This window comes from Dipodomys spectabilis, unplaced genomic scaffold (genome assembly GCF_019054845.1).
Source record: "Dipodomys spectabilis isolate Male_0828 unplaced genomic scaffold, ASM1905484v1 ptg000325l, whole genome shotgun sequence".
Classification (NCBI taxonomy): domain Eukaryota; kingdom Metazoa; phylum Chordata; class Mammalia; order Rodentia; family Heteromyidae; genus Dipodomys; species Dipodomys spectabilis.
This window is the reverse complement of record NW_024871002.1, coordinates 505,219-522,391: the sequence shown is the minus strand read 5'-3', so window position 1 is coordinate 522,391 and position 17,173 is coordinate 505,219. Positions and strand designations below refer to the sequence as shown.

At 42.9% G+C, this 17,173-nt stretch overlaps 1 protein-coding gene across 1 annotated transcript; it reads right to left on the bottom strand.

Moving 5' to 3' along the window:
* Positions 1–1,735: 1,735 nt before the first annotated feature.
* On the bottom strand, positions 1,736–16,800 carry Nkrf (NFKB repressing factor). Its single transcript, XM_042702480.1, has 3 exons — positions 16,090–16,800; positions 5,864–5,994; positions 1,736–4,570 (listed from the first exon to the last, which is right to left on the bottom strand). The coding sequence occupies exons 1-3, from the start codon at positions 16,353–16,355 to the stop codon at positions 2,613–2,615; spliced, it is 2,355 nt and encodes a 784-aa protein (XP_042558414.1). The 5' UTR covers positions 16,356–16,800; the 3' UTR covers positions 1,736–2,612.
* Between the last annotated feature and the right edge of the window lie 373 nt (positions 16,801–17,173).

Sequence of the window (17,173 nt, the reverse complement as noted above, 5' to 3'; positions counted from 1 at the left end):
CTCACAGAAAAATGAATGCATCTTAACCACGCACACACAGAAACAAACAAACAAATTCCTATTTCCATTCACTTTGCAAAATGGAAGGAAAAATCCTTAAAGTAGATCTGTGAGACTCTCTATACATACACATATACACTATGTACAGTATATATATACATATATGTGTATAGTGTATGTATTAGATATATATGTAGTATATATAGTATATATAAGTAGCATTGAGTTACATATCTACTTTTAGATCTGTATGTACTTTTATTTTACTGTCACACTAGGTGCTGGTGGCTCCTGTCTTTAATCCTAGCTACTCAGGAGGCTAAGATCTGAGGATGGCAGTTCAAAGTCAGCCTGGGCAGCAAAGTCTATGAGATTCGTATCTCTAATTAGCTAGGAAAAAGCCAAGATTTTTTAAGCAGAGTTAAGTGACTTTGATCTAGTTCTGCATCAGTATGGAACCTGATCCACAAAGTTTAAAAATCTGGCCCTTCAAAACCAGGAACCAAATTCATATACGCTTGATCCAGTTTGAGCCTTTTAGTAAATAAGTTGTTTTCTAAAGCTCATCTAAAATCCAATTTAAATGTAACATTTCTCTTTTTCCTCCAAAAAATCATTTTGGGAAGAGGATATGTAAAAAGTCACTTTTTCTTTTTTCCAAACCAGGGACTTGAACTCAAGGCCTGGGCGCTGTCTCTGAGTCTGTTTTCAAAGGCTGGCGCTCAACCACTTGTGCCACAGGCGCCACTTCTGGCTTTTTCTGAGTAGTTTGTTGGAGATAAGAGTCTTACAGACTTTGCTGCCTGGGCTTGCTTCAAATCAATCATCAAATCTGAGCTTCCTAAGGAGCTAGGATTACAGGCATGCGCCACTGGTGTCCCGCTAAAAGTTGTTTTCATACCTTATAATCCTCCAAAGCCACTAATTCAAGAAAAATCCCAAGTTTTTCTAACGCTTCCCAAGATGAGTTCCTTTAGCCATTCCTAATACACTAAATGCCAAAATAATATTCATACGTCATTTCTTAAAAGGACACACACCACAGAAAGGAAGATACTGGAAAGCAAGTATCAAACACTGTTAGTGACAATTGGTCCTTATAAGAGAGATTTGGATGAAAAAGCTAATCTGTATTCAATCATTTAACTATAACTCAGTGTAAAATATAAACATTGGGGGAAAGGAAACTACTCTTTCTTATGCCTGCTGAACATTTTAAGACACTGCAAACAACCTGATCCATCTCAAAAATCATCTCACTCGAGGTCCTTAAATAACAATAATAGCATCTGTGTTGTTTTAGAAAGGTGGAGCTGTGCTTGATTTATCTGATATGTAACTCCCAAATCACATACAAGGGACTAGCCTAAGATCTCACTGAAGCTAGAATGTTAGTGCATGGGAAAAAGCACGCTGGGTGACTGATTTCTGTTCCCATCTGCTAAACTGTTACATCCATCCACATGCGCTTCACAACTGACATATTTTCTGCAAACACCACTTCCCTTCTGCACAGATCTAAAGACCCAAAGTGTCGTGACTAGGCTGCTGCCCAGAAATAAGCACACCGCTATTTTGATCAACTCTGGCTCCTTGGTTTATTCAGGAAGCATACACTAATTCTTTTTATACATTTTTTTTTTACATTCCAGAAATAAGCGAAAATAGCAGTTTTAAATATGTTACAAAGTTGGCTTTGGGGGTTTAATAAGCTTTTTTTTTTTTTTTTTTTCCCGAGAGAGAGGGACCAGCCAACTGACCTTTGCATCAAAGCACCAATGTATCTTCAGTCTTTTATCAAGCTCTGCCACAGCTGTGGTTGCCTGGGATGTGCTGCACATCCAAACCATGGCAAAGCTACAATGGAGAGTTGCTGTGAGTCTCTCTGCAAGGCACCAAGAACAAACAGTTCAAACTTCCTTCCTTCCATTGAATGAAAAGTTTTTGAAACTTTTCAACTGCTCTCTCAAGTAGTGCTCTCTCAGCATGAAGACTAGGATTTTGTTAAAACTTATAGATCACAAGGTACAGTGAATTACTTTCAATACTCTGAAAATCACATGACTTGAAGTTATAAATAAATGAACAAAGTACTTTTAAGAAAGTTTTACATCGTTTAGCTGACATTTACACGTACAGCACAATTTACTGTTAAACATTCTATAACTGGCTTCACACAAAGATGAAAAGAGATCATACAAAAATGAACTGACATTTTTCCAGAAGTCTGGAAATTAAAACTGCCATTTAACTGGAGTCAATATTGACTTGACATATATATTGTTGCAGATTGCTGTGCTATGCCCTTTAAAAGGTGAATTTCTTTCTCAGTGTGGAATTCCATTTGGATGTATTCTTGCTTGAGCAAACTACTTAAACTCCAAGGGGCATAGCATTATCAAGAGACACACACAGTTACTGCACAATATTATCTGCAGGTGAAGCTAGTACAAGATGGATTTCTTCAGATTCCAATACCTAATAAAGCTCTACATAAAATGAACAAGGCGAAACATCTTAAGAATGACTAGTACTCTGTAACCAGAACATGTAGCATTTTCTTTTGACCACAGAGCTGCCTCATTAGGCATTAATAAAATATAGTATGCTCTTCAATTTGCTTGAGGCATAACAAGCTCGTAATGCCCCACTTGGCCTTCCTGTTTGAGCTGATCTAGGAGATCTTCCTTCCGCCTTTTTCTTCCTACCACCAGGTACCTATCATGGCCCACCCCATGAGACTTACTCTTCAGGCCATACTTCTGAGCAATCTGATGTATCTGCTTCCGTTCATCATTGGTCAATTCAGTGGAGAATGTCAAATCTGTGTGGCTCTCGGAGCGGGCATAGTTGCGGATGATCTGTTCGATATCTCTCTTGGCAATTTTATTGACTCTCTCTACATCAAGACCTAGCCCTTCCCGCTTATGCTGCTCTTTGACTGAGATAGGCTCCCGTATGCCTTCGCCAGATTTACCTAACCCACCACCAGTCCAACCCATCTTTCTCAGCAGCTGATTTCCTATGTTGTCTTCTCGGATTTGTTGTTTGTAAGCCTCTTCTGCAGAGCGGCCCTGAATCTCATTTCTAGAAATCACATCTTCCACAGTTCCTTTCTTCAGGTTGTTGATGACAGTTGGCTGGGTTTTCTTGAGGGTTTTCACAGCTTCTCCAGCAGCTTCGTATTTGACACTTTTCTTCACCCCAACGGCTTCTGCAATGACTTCACTTTCCAGAATCACCTTGCATTTCCAGCGGAGGCCTGTCATCCTTTCATACACGTACTCAATCGTCATGCGGTTGAACTGAGCTGTATCATTCAGTGTGCACACGGGATTCGAGGAGTTCTCGTACACAACAAGATCCTTTATATCCTTCTTTTTTCCAGATCCTCTGGGTGAAGAGCCTGAATGGCACTGTGAACTTTTGACAGATGGGTATGTGGGTTGGGTTTTCTGGAGAATTTTCAGAGCCTCATCAGCAGCTGCATGTTTACTTGTTTTCTTGGTTCCATAACCCTCAGCTAAGCAGTGATCCTGTAAAAACACTCGACAACGCCATGTACGATTTGGCATCATTTCATATTTGTACTCAACAGACATTTTGTTGAATGAGGCAGAATTGTTAAGGATGCCAATTGCATCGTTTGCATTTTCGGTAATGACAAAATTGGTCCAGTGTTTGGCGGAAGAGTTAAAGATGGGTTGGCCAGAAGCATCTTTCCCCAGCACTACCACGTCTTCCGGGGGTTTTAGAGCTGGAGGAAAGTCATAGGAAAGCACGCCAATCTGACACACTACCAGGTCCTCTCCAATCGTGTGCTTAAATTTCCGCCGGACAACTCTAACCTCAATACATTTCTGCAAGAGTTTTACAGCTAGCTCAGTAGCACGATCTCTGGACCCATTCTTGCTGCCAGCGTAACCTGTAGTTAAGTAGATATTTTGGCATCTCACTTCACAAGCATAGCCGTCTGTGAGTAGTTTTTTATTTTTGGGGATGTCAGCAGGAGGGATTTCTTTTAAAGGAGCATATATATACTCAGGGTTTGTCTTACAAGCCTGGATACAACGAGTTAGCATGTATGTGTAATTAATCTTATCAGAGCCAGCAGTCATCTCTGGATTAGAAAGGTTCTTCCAAATAGTTGCTGTTAGCTTTTCAATAAAATACTGCTTCTCGGCTACCACTGACTCCGGGTATGTTTGGGATGAGGCTGGCTCTGGCGCTGGCTGAGAGTTGGCCTGCTGGGAGGTGCTGCTTGGGGGAGGGTTCCCACTCTCAAAATACATGTTGGTTGTGACAGGCTGGTCTTTTGTGAAAATAAATCCTGACGAATCACAATACTGAGAATTCCCATCTTGTATACTGAAAGAGTCTTGAGTATAATCTTGGTAGATGTTTCGTGGCATGCTGGAAAAATGTGTTTGTTCGATTGCCTCTTTGGTTTGAGGGCCATAAGAATCTTCCTGTCTTTCATCTTTTGAACTACTAGCTACAAAATGTACAGGCTCAAAACGAGGTCTCGCATGGAATTTGGAACCAGCTTGCTTTTTAGGAGGATTTTGACCTATAGAATGAGTGAAATTTACAATTCATTAAAATGGGGATCATTTCAGAAGACCCAAACAGGAAAATGGTACCAATCATATTACTTGCAAGATGTATTGTTGGTACAAGAAATGCCCCATCACGAAAACTTCAAAGGCATTTGGGTGAAGGGACTCATATCAATGTAATATTTTACCATAGGGAGGGGGTATTCCCTGACCTTCTACGTGTAAGGTAAGACTAATTTTTTGGTGCCACTCCTGGGGCTTGAACTCAGGCCCTGGGCTTTGCCCCTGAGCTTCTTTTGCTCAAGATTGGTGCTCTGCCACTTGAGCCATAGAACCACTTCTGAATTTTTTGGTGCTTAATTGGAGATAAAGAGTCTCATGGGTTTTCCTGCGTGGGCTGGCTTTGAACCACAATCCTCAGATCTAAGCCTCCTGAGTAGCTAGGATTACAGGAGTGAGCCACCAGCACCCTGCTAAGGGCAAACTCTTGATAGGAAACAGATCACTGGAACAAGAGTGGGAGGTCATTACCATGCATGACTGAAAGGTTCTTTTGCATCAAATGAGCTAAACCATAGGTGCAACATAGCGTTCACCTGTTCTGGAACATGAAGTGTACTGAAAGGATGTTCTAGTACGATCTCTTACTACTCACTGAAGGGTTACAAATGGAACAGATAGTTCTAATGTAACAGAGATGATGACCAGAGGCATTTACAAAACCTTTCTATTTGGTATCAGAGATGAGTGACTTTGTGATGTTACTTTATGCAATTATGACTAAAAAAAAAAATCAAAGAAAAAAGTTATCAAAAGATTCCAGAGGTTTTTCAATGAAAATCTTAATACTGTGCTATTCTGTACAACAGGCTAGTTGCTTTATTTCTAGAACAGACAGCTAAATACAAATGCCCATTTGAATCTATGGAAGAACTCTTGTTAAGGCAATACTAGACACTGGCAGTCCCTTGCCCTAAGACTGCTCAGTAGAAACTGGTCCATTTCAGGTCCATCCAAAAGGATTTAGTTACTTAGATGCTCAATTGATGCCAGTATAAGGTTGTTCTACTTAGAGGGAAGTCCCATGACATACACTTCAAGGACAGCACTAAAGCATGTCTTCAGTATTCTTAGCTTTCAGTTCTAGTTAGCATCCTCAAAAAAAATCAGACTTCACTACATTAAAAAATCTTTTATCTCTGTACAAGAACCAATGTGACCAATGGAATTTAAAACCACAAGTGTATAGATTTGTTTTTAAAGAAACCTTTAAAATCCCAGCTTCCCCAAACAAGTATACTCACCATCGTATGTTGAGAGGTGGCGTTTTTGGCCTTTGGAAGGTTTGGGCAGCATCAGGTCATATGAAGGCATCTCCCCAATATCAATACCTTCAGCCATTTGGAGAATTTTCTCCATCAAGTGTGGGCTATACCTATTTAAGTAAATATAATCTACAGTTAAAACAGGTAAGGACATAGTTTGGGTATTTTTTTTAAGCTTCTAAATGAGCAAATCTTATCACTGCTCATATAGAATTTACAGTATTTGGCTGTAAAACCAAAGATTAGCCCTACAATACCTATCTACGAAACCAGTAATTACTTCTTAAGAATAATATTTTTCAGCATAAGATATAGAAACAAGGGCTGGGAAGGTGGCTCAGTGGTAGAGCGCTTGCCTTGCATGCTCGAGGCCCTGGGTTCGATTCCTCAGCTCCACATAAGCAAAAAGAAAAAAAGCCGGAAGTGGCGCTGTGGCTCAAGTGGTAGAGCGCTAGCCTTGAGCTGAAGAGCTGAGGGACAGTGCCCAGGCCCAGAGTTCAGGCCCCACGACCGGACCAAAAAAAAAAAAAAAAAAAAAGATATAGAAACAAGATGGGCTGGGAAGGTGGCTCAGTGGTAGAGCGCTTGCCTTGCATGCATGAGGCCCTGGGTTCGATTCCTCAGCACCACATAACAGAAAAAAAAAAAGCCGGAAGTGGCGCTATGGCTCAAGTGGTAGAGCGCTAGCCTTGAGCTAAAGAGCTGAGGGACAACGCCCAGGCCCAGAGTTCAGGCCCACGACCAGACCCCGCCCCCCCCCCCCCCCCCCAAAAAAAGATATAGAAACAAGATGAAGAGGGAAGGTATGGTAGGGGAAAAACAAAGGAGGGTGTAACAATGCTTGATAGGAAATGGACTCAATACTTTGCTCATGTAACTGTAACCCCCTGTACAGTATCTTTAAAATTAAAAAATATATTAAGAAAAAAAGATACAGAAACATAAAATCAAGCCAGGCCTGTAATCCTAACTACTAAAGAGGATTGCAGTTCAAAGCTAGCCTGGGAAGAAAAGTTTGTGAGACTCTTCTCTCCAATAAACAAGCAAACAAAGCCAGAAGTGGAGCTGTGGCTCAAGTGGTAGAGATCCCGCATGAGCAGAAAAGCCAAATGAGAACATGAGGCTCTGAGTTCAAATCACATCACCAGTGCATGTGCGTGTGCGCGTGCGCACGCGCGCGCACACACACACACACACACACACACGCACACACACACACATGCTCTCCCCTTCACACTTACAAAATGACAATACCAAATGCTGGCAAGAATGCAAAAAACTGGATTCCTCAGACATTGCTAGAGGGAATGTAAAATGGTATAGTCACTCTAGAAAACAAGTTGACAGTTTCTTATAAAAACTTATGTGCAGCCAGGCATTGGTGGCTCATGCCTGTAATCCTAGCTATTCAGGAGGCTGAGATCTGAGGATCAGGGTTCAAAGCCAGCCCGGCAGTCCAAGAGACTCTTATCTCCAATAAACCACTCAGAAGGGCTGGGAAGGTGGCTCAGTGGTAGAGCACTTGCCTTGCATGCATGAGGCCCTGGGTTCGATTCCTCAGCACCACACAAGCAAAAAGAAAAAAGCCGGAAGTGGCGCTGTGGCTCAAGTGGTAGAGCGCTAGCCTTGAGCTGAAGAGCTGAGGGACAGTGCCCAGGCCCAGAGTTCAAGGCTCATGACTGAAAAAAAAAGAAAACAAAAAACAAAAAAACAAAAAAAACTTACGTGCACACTAAAACTTGTGCATCAACTTTCACAATTGTGTGGGGTGTGTATGTGTGTGTGTGTGTGTGTGTGCATGCGCGCATGCCTGCCAGTCCTGGGGCTTGAATTCAGGGCCTGGGCATTATATTTGAGCTTCTTTGCTCAAGACTAACTCTCTACCGCTTGAGCCATAGCTACACTTCTGGCTTTTTGGTGCAATTAAGGAGATAAGAGTTTCATGGATTTTTCCTACCCAGGCTAGCTTTGACTCACAATCCTCAGATCTCAGTTTCTTGAGTATCTAGGATTACAGGCATGAGCCACAGGTGCCCAGCAATAGCCTGATTTTTAAAGGGGCTAAGTATAATCAACCCCGATCTTTCAAGAGGTGAATAGTTAATCTCTGGTACATACATGCCACAGAATACTACACAGAAACAAAAAAAGAGTAAATTACTGATATGATGTGGTTATAGGACAATAGGAAGGACCTCTGTGTTGAATATTCAACATTATGATCATCATAGATACAATCTAAGCAATCTCAAAAACTATACCATGGTAAATTATACATACACTAGTAAACCTGGGGGAATCTGGAGTAAAATTAGTTAAGGAAGACAAGGTTATTATCCTAGTTGAATTATAATAATTTTGAAGCCTGTTACCACCGGGAGTTTAAATGAAAGTTGATTACTGGGCATCTCTTTATGTTTCCTACAACTTCAAGTGAATCTACAATAATATCAATTATTTCACTTAAAAATTTTGATGTTGGAAAGTTGAAAACAGTGTATTAATAGTGGGACAGCCTAGCATTGGTGGCTTATGCCTGTAATCCTAGCTACTCAAGAGGCTATGATCCAAGGATCACGGTTTGAAGCCAGACAGGGCAGGAAAATCTGCAAGACTCTTTATCTCCAATTAAACACCAAGAAGACAGAAGTGGAGCTGTGGCTCAAGTGGTAGAGTGCTAACCTTGAGCACAAATGTTCAGGGACTGCGCAGGCCCTGAGTTTAAGCTCAGGACTAGCACACAAAAAAAATGTGGGACTAACTGAGCTTGATGCAATAGGACATGCACTAAACTACTCTGTGTGTGTGTGTGTGTGTGTGTGTGCATGCACACATGCATGCCAGTACTAGGGCTTGGAATTCAGGGCCTCATACTCTCACTTGGCTTTTTCAACTGGTTCTTTTTTTTTTTTTGGGGGGGGGGGGGGGAGTCCGATTGTGGGGCCTAAACTCTGAGCCTGGGCGCTGTCCCTCAGCTCTTCAGCTCAAGGCTAGCACTCCACCACTTGAGCCACAGCGCCACTTCCGGCTTTTTTTTTTCTGCTTATGTGGTGCTGAGGAATGGAACCCAGGGCCTCAGGCATGCAAGGCAAGTGCTCTACCACTGAGCCACCTTCCCAGCCCTTCAACTGGTTCATTAACAGTTGAGCTGCAGCCCACTTTTTCTGCTGGCTAATTGGAGGTAAGAATCTCACTGGTTTTCCTGCCCTGGCTGGTTTTCAACTGTGATCCTCAGATCTAAGCCTCCTAAGTAGTTATGATTATAGGTGTGAGCGAACATATTACCAACAGATTACATATTACACCAACATATTACACTATTTTTAAAGTAACTCTTCTTGCCAAAAATTGAACCTGAACCTAATCAACAAGTCCCTAACACCCAGAAACATGTTAAACACTATTGCAACTATATTTCCAGCCAACTGGTGGCTCAAGCCACTAAGATTTGAGGACTGAAGTGAGAACCACTTGGGGCAGAAAAGTCCAAGAAATTGTATCTCCAATTAATCAGTAAAAAGGATAGAATGGACATGTGGCTCAAGAGGTGGAGCATTATGTGCAAAAAACAAACAAACAAACAAACAAACAAAAAACCAAAAAAACTGATGGGCTGGGAAGGTGGCTCAGTGGTAGAGCGCTTGCCTTGCATGCCTGAGGCCCTGGGTTTGATTCCTCAGCACCACATAAGCAGAAAAAAGCCGAAAGTGGTGCTGTGGCTCAAATGGTAGAGCGCTAGCCTTGAGCTGAAGAGCTGAGGGACAGCGCCCAGGCCCAGAGTTCAGACCCCACGACCGGACCCAAAAAAAAAAAAAAACTGAGCAAGTATCACACAAAAAAGAAAAGCAAATACACACCCAGTGGAATCCAGAACCAGGGAAATACTGTGACAACCCAGTTTCCTCATTAAGTAAATATATGAAAATAAAGTTAGGTGGGGAATACTTATAGGATGAGAAAACAGAGTAATGGTGCTTGTAACCCTAGCTACTCAGGGCACTGAGATCTAAGAATGGGAATTCAAAGCCAGCAGGGGCAGAAAAGGCTATGAGACTCATCTCCAATTTACCAGCAAAAAAGACAGAAGTAGTGATATGGCTGAAATGGTAAAGCACAAACCTTAAATGAAAATAGTGACAGAGCAAGGCTCTGTACTTGTTCAATCCCCAGTACTGACAAAAACAAAAACTGTGTAAAACTCTAAAACATTATAAATTCTGTATATATCACTTCCATTCAAATGTAGGAGCCCAATTTCCAAAGTGTAAGATGAAAATGATGAAAATTAGAAGTCTGCAACTCTTTGGGAATCTCACATTTGCTATCAAAACGGGTGATCCAAGCCACCTTGAGTTCTTGTCAAAATTCTCCAGACCTTCAATGAGAACCTGTTCCAAGTATGGTGTGTATGTATACTGAACATGGTATGCCTGCTACACAATGCCCAGGAATGACACAAGTGGGGCTTGCTCCATTCAAACAACTTTTTTCTCAAGTTCTTTCCAGCACTAGTAATTATGATAGCTATTTACTGTTCTCTATTCATTGCAATTGACACAAAACCCAGCAGCTCCCAGAGACTATAAAAATAAAACTTTGCGTAGGATGCCAACAGTCAGGTTGTCTGTCCTTTATTAGGAAGTCATGATACCAAAGAAGCTAGCTAGCTTGAGCAAGAATAGAAAAGACAATACCGTATGTATCTAAGGCTCAATTACTCAAAGAACAAGGCAAATATTAACCTAGAGTCTTTAATAAGGTCACTAGGATTTTTCTTTCTGTTTCTAAAATTACCCACCCACAGAATAGCTAGCTAAGGATAAAAGAAGCTGGTCTACAAATGTAAAGCAAATCACAGCAACAAAGCTTTAATTAGTCTTCCATAGTGCCTTTTCTTTAAAAAAATAATTTTTTATTGTTGTTAGAATGGTGAGGGGTTGCGGTTACTGAAGTCAGGTAAAGAGTACATTTCTTTTTGGACAATGTCACCCCTTCCCTTGCTCTCTCCCAGTTTTCCCTCCCAACCCCCACCCACAAGTTTTATAGTACATTTTCAATATAGTGTCCAGTGACATAGTGGTTTTTCATAATGTATCTAAAAGTAATAGCTTCAATTACAAAAATTTCAGAAAATACAACAAGAGCACCTACATCCCAACAACTAATAACATGGATAACACTTTGAGGACTATTTATTCATATATATATATATATATATGTATATATATATGTATATATATATATATATATATATATACATATATATATTTTTTTTTTTTTTGGTTCCGGTCGTGGGGCCTGAACTCTGGACCTGGGCACTGTCCCTCAGCTCTTCAGCTCAAGGCTAGCACTCTACTGCTTGAGCCACAGCGCCACTTCCGGCTTTTTTCTTTTTGCTTATGTGGTGCTGAGGAATCGAACCCAGGGCCTCATGCATGCAAGGCAAGTGCTCTACCACTGAGCCACCTTCCCAGCCCTTTGTGACAATATTGAAGTTGAATTTAGGTCCTGGGCACAATCCCTTAGATTTTTTGCTCAAGGCTGGCACTCTACCACTTGAGTCATAACTAAACTTCCAAGTTTTGGGTGTTCAATTAAGAAATAAGAGTGTCAGTCAGGCCCTGGTGACTCATGCTTGTAATCCTAGCTACTCAGGAGGCTGAGATCAAAGCCAGCCAGGGAAAAAAAAGTCCCCAAGAACCTCAGATCTATCCCTGAGAGCCTCATATCTCCAATAAACTACTCAAAAAAGCTGGAAGTAGCACTGTGGCTCAAGTGGTGGAATGCTAGCCTTGAGCACAAAGAAGCTCAAGGACAGCACCCAACCCAGGCCCTTAGTTCAAGCCCCAGGACCAGCCAAAAAAAAAAAAAAACTCTCTTCAGGTGCTGGTAATTCATGCCTGTAACCTTAGCTACTCAAGAGGCTGAGATCTAAGGACTGCAGTTCAAAACCAGCTCAAGCAGAAAAGTCTGTGCGACTAATGTCCAATGAACCACCAGGGGGAAAAAAAAGCCAGAAATAGAGCTGTAGCTCAGAGACAGCACCTAGGTCCAGAGTTCAAGCAAGGCCCAGGACTGGCAAAAAAAAAAAAAAAAGCTTTTCTATCTGAACTGGCTTTGAACCATGATCTTCAGTAGCCTCTTGAGTAGCTAGTATTATAAGTATAATCCTAGAGATGGCACCCAGGCCCTGAGTTCAATCCCTAGGACTGGCACCAAATAAATAAATAAATAACTCAAAACAGAATATTCTAGATGAACCAAACATTGTCTTAAATATGTATGTGTATATATGTACACCCATAGGTATATATGTCCGTGGTATATATACATACATATATATGTATATATGCCAGGGGTAACGTAATGGCCTAACATATATGACATCCTGCATTTGAGCCTATTTACTATAAAATGAATGTTATCTATAGTTTGTAAGCAAAGATTGCACAGATCCCTAGGCATATATATGAACAATTATGTAAGTGCTATATTTGGAGTTGATTTAAAAACTATACTAATTTTTCATTAGCCACAAAACATTATCTTAGAAGTTGCTTATAGAAAAAAGTATCTTGGCAGGCTGTTTATGAAACAGACAATAAAGAGACATAATTTCAGCTATTTGAGCTTCCAGGCTGTTTGGACAATGAGGAAATACGATTTTTTAAAAAACCAAACAGGCTAGAAAGCAACTGTTCTCAGTGTAGTTCCTGGGTCAGCACCATGATCATCACTTGGGATCTTGATAGAAATTGAAATTCTGAGACCTCGCCTCAGCCTTTCTCAATCAGAATCCCTAGGGGAGGACCCAGGAGCTCTGATTTATAACAAACCTAATAGGTATATATGTGTGTCTGCCTGCCTGTGCCAGTCATTAGGGCTTGGATGATGTCTTTGAGCTTTTTTGCTCAAAGCTAGTGCGCTACTGGATTTTTTGTGGTTAATTGGAGATAAGACTTCCCTGCCTGGGCTGGCTTCTAACCATGTTCACCAGATCTGTTTCCTGAATAGCTATGACTATAGGCATAAGCTACCAGCATCCACCTGACTATTATTTTCGAAACAGGGTCTTGCTTAGAGTGGCCTAGATCCTAACCACACCTCCCCAACAGGTAATGCTGTAGTCATGAAGTTGTTCAACCCTGTTTCACAGAAATTGACAAAGAAATTATATAGGGTCTGCTTCTCTGCACATCTTGAGCTCCTTCTGTTTTAGTCCTAAGGGAATTTTCAAAGATATCCTTGAACTAGGATTTTATTTTGGCCCAAACACAAAACAATTTGCCAGAAGAAAGTTCCACTTGCTAGGTCTCCCTCTCTTTCTCTCCACCCCTTTCTCTTTCTCTCTCTTTGTGCCGTGCCAGTCCTGGGGCTTGAACTCAGGGCCTGGGTACTGTCCCTGAGCTTCTTTGGCTCAAGGCTAGCACTTTACCACTTCACACACAGCTCTACTTCCAGCTTTTTGGTATTTTAGTGGAGATAAGAATCTCACAGATGGGGCTGGGAAGGTGGCTCAGTGGTAGAGCGCTTGCCTTGTATGCATGAGGCCCTGGGTTCGATTCCTCAGCACCACATAAGCAAAAAGAAAAAAGCCGGAAGTGGCGCTGTGGCTCAAGTGGTAGAGCACTAGCCTTGAGCTGAAGAGCTGAGGGACAGCGCCCAGGCCCAGAGTTCAGGCCCCACGATTAGACCTCCCACCTCCCCCCCAAAAAAAGAATCTCACAGGCATTTACTGCCCAGGCTGGCTTTGAACCTTGATCCTCAGATCTCAGCCTCCTGAGTAGCTGGGATTATAGGTGTGAGCCTCCAGTGACCAGCCCTTTTGCTAATTTTGTCCTGGTTCATAAAGTGTTCTAGATATCAGACTGGGACCTTGAACAACAACAAACAAGTTTAGAAAGCCTAAAGCGCCCCCCTCCCCAAAGAAAAGAAAGCCTAAAGCCATTATGCACTCTTCAGTTTGTTTAAGAGTCATCTGTCACAAAAACAGGAGCCCTACCCACATCGAGTACTCTCAGTATAGATTTTACCCATCTGAAGATGAAAGCTAACATAAAACCTGCCTGAAGTAGATTCACACTGGGTGCCTACCTTCCAGGATTCAGATAAAATGTAAACATGAGTCATCACTTCAGCTATTCAATAACTGACTTAGTCACCATGCAAGGAACACGATTTTTGCATACATATGACAGAGCTGCATACCTATGCCCACACATAAAATATCCAAGATACCTGGGTTGCTCTGAAAGCCAGTTACCAGCAATCACTGGCTTGGTTTTTGTTCATGTCCTGAGGTATAATGCTATGGCTTTTCTTAGTTACTTGCTTTCATTTCTGGTCCATCTTTCCCTAAAATGGGAGCTGTGTCGCAGTGAAAAGAGCATCAGACTGTGAACATCAGAAAACCTGGCTAGCTCCAATTGTGGGACCATAAACAAGTGACTTAACTTCTCGGCCTCCACTGATTTAGCTGTAAATATCAGAGATCTCCAAACTCCTAAGGTTGTTGTAAAGATCAAAACTATTTTAAATGTGTTGTACAAAATAAAGCTGCATACATGCATTTATTCCTCAGACATTTAACGGGCAGCTATTACGCAGCCAGTATTCTAGGACTGCTGCTGATGGTATGAATAAAAAAGTAAAATTCTCTCCCCCTTACCCCCCAAAAAAGAGCTTGTAGTGCTCGTGAAAGGTTAAGTTTTATTATAATATAAAGGATGGTTTTAAACAAATAAAGAATGGTCATTCTTCTTTCTTATTAAAGGTGTTTTAAGGATTCAGATTCCCTCTGGCCTTCTGTGATATTAAAGAGACATGGTTATATGATAAAGGTACTTTATCAATTGCAAGAACATTGCTATGTGAAGGTCAATTGGATCTGTGACAATTACTGAGACTTCCCTAATAGTGACCATTTCATCCAGTGAAATAAATATTACCTCCTAGAGATAGTTATCAGGGGAGACAGAAAAAAAATTGGTGAGAAAAGCAAAGCATCACACTGGATGCTATATTCAATTAAGACTTGTAGTGGACAAGTCTATTTTTCAGCATCTTTAAGTGCATTCCTAAAACTGAATTGTTAGAATTGGATTGGATCATCTTCCAGAATTTATTATCCTTCCTAATAAAAAAAAAAGTCAACAGTTAGAAAGGAATGTCCAAAAAAAGAAGCTTCCCAGTCTATCAAAGGAATGATTTGAGGGCCAATTTGAGGGTTGTGAAGGACACAAGCCTAAGCAGCCAATTCATAGGAAAAGAAAAAAAAAAAAAAAACTGCGTTGGAACCATACTGCAGTCTCTATTGAATGCAAAGAGCTATCAAAGAGGCCGGCCTCTCTCTTCAGAAGGTTCTAGGAAAGGAGTGAAAACACATACACAAACACACATGTACATGTAAAACCTCATCCAATGACTGAATGTTCATCTGCGTGATCTCCTTTAAGGTAAAGAGAGGGCAATTCATTTTTATAGCAGGTATTTCCATTTCTTTGTTTGAGTCCCAGACACATTATGCGCAAAGCTAAGCAAGCTTGACACTGCGGCTTAGAGACCTGCTGCATACATCACAGCCCCAGGAGGAGATAGGACGACTCACCTAGGTGGGCTGTGAGAAGTGAGGGAGGGGTGTTCTATCTAATGGCAACGGCAGGAGAAAGTGGTCAGGAGGAAATTAAGATTAGAATCGCGTTTTCCCTAAGCTCTGTATCCCCCATCGTGGTCCCCAGCAGCCCTATTGAAAATTCTCTGCAGATACTGCATCCTTGGAAGGCCCTACGCAGATCCAAGGGTCTGCTATTCATCATTTTCCCACGCCCTCCAATTCCATCAGCAACCACAATGACTACCTGTCAATAATCAATAATCCTCTTGCAGGTGCTGCTTTATCTGCAACCCTCGTCCTGGAGGGGCTACAGATCTGCGCAACGTCCAAGCTACTCTATCCCCTGCCACCCTGATCCGACACCCCATCCCTAAGCAATCACGGAGCATCCTAGTGTCCTCCAGCACCTTGAAATCTTGCAGCTTCCAAGCAAAGCATCTCCATCCTTGCCCCTGTCCCTCATCAACCAGCACCATCAAGTGACTCCCTCCCCACTCTACCTAACCCATCCATCCTCAATCACCAACCCCTTCACCCCTTACCCATTTCTTACCCGACCCCCCTCCCCATCTCCCGGCTCCCTGTTCCTCACCTGCAGCCCAGGAAGACGTGGTTGGTCCAAGCAGCAGAGAGCGCGAGGAGCTGATCAAGTGCAGCCCCGGGATAGCTGTGCAGGTGCCGACAGATGAAGCTGCGCCGCAGAGCCCACTGCCAGTCACTTTCGTGGCTATAGCGCCACTGCTCCAGCACTGGCTCGGGCGGGGGCGGCGGGAGGGGCGGCAGCGGCGGCGGCGGGAGGGGGGGCAGCGGCGGCGGCGACAGGAAGTCGCCCCCCAACAGCAGACGTCCTCCAGCCATCTTCTCCGCCTCCAAGCAGGGCGGGGGAGGGGGGGAAACCCTAGAGTAGGGACGGAGCTGACTCTTGACGCGAGCTAGCCGGGAAGCCGAGGGGGTCTGACGGAAGGACCGGGTGAGGGGCACTCGGACGAAGCAACTCTGAGCGGACCGGAGTGTGAAAGTAGGGGGACTATCGCTCAAAGGACAGAGGGGGCAGGAAGAGCTCAAGTGCCGGCACCAGGGCGCACCCCTTCGGCACTCTTCCAACTCGTGGAGGAGCAAGAGGGGGTTTCCCTGTGTGCACTCGTGAAGTGTGCCCGCGGAAGCTAGCAAACCGGCTAACTTCGCTCCGTTTTCGGACCCGCACAAGGCAACGCACGGCCCCGAAGAGCAGAAGAAGAGGGAGAAAAAAAACCAGACACTAACACTACTCCCCCCTCCTCTGGGCTATAGCCTACCTACCCGCGTGCTGCCCCGAGGTTGTGAGGCCAGTACGCAAGCGCCACCGCTGTTCCCTAACTTCCAAATCCCGTAGCAAAATCTCGCGAGATGTGCTCCCTCCGCCCCCCCCTTCCTATGACGGTTTACACGCTGTTGACGCGCCCCCCCCCCTTCCTATGACGGTTTACACGCCGTTGACGTACTAGGGTGAAAAGCGGAGGGCGGAGGGAGACGGGAAAGATACTGTAGAAAGTTCTCTGAGGTTCGAGAACATGATTAAGTCCTTGGACGCATCCTTAGGTGACTATCGGCAGCACTCTCGCCCGATTTTTTTTTCCCCTCTAGATTTCTAGGAGATATTAACACGGACACAATGTCCTTTGGAAGGATTTAGGTTT

Bases quoted from the DNA above. Each gene is read 5' to 3' on its own strand.
- Nkrf (XM_042702480.1), bottom strand. From the start codon at position 16,355: ATGGCTGGAGGACGTCTGCTGTTGGGGGGCGACTTCCTGTCGCCGCCG. The intron at 5,995-16,089 runs GTGAGGAACAGG...TTACTTAAATAG, and splicing joins CACGTCTTCCTGGGCTGCAG to GTATAGCCCACACTTGATGG. The intron at 4,571-5,863 runs GTGAGTATACTT...CTCATTCTATAG, and splicing joins CCACCTCTCAACATACGATG to GTCAAAATCCTCCTAAAAAG.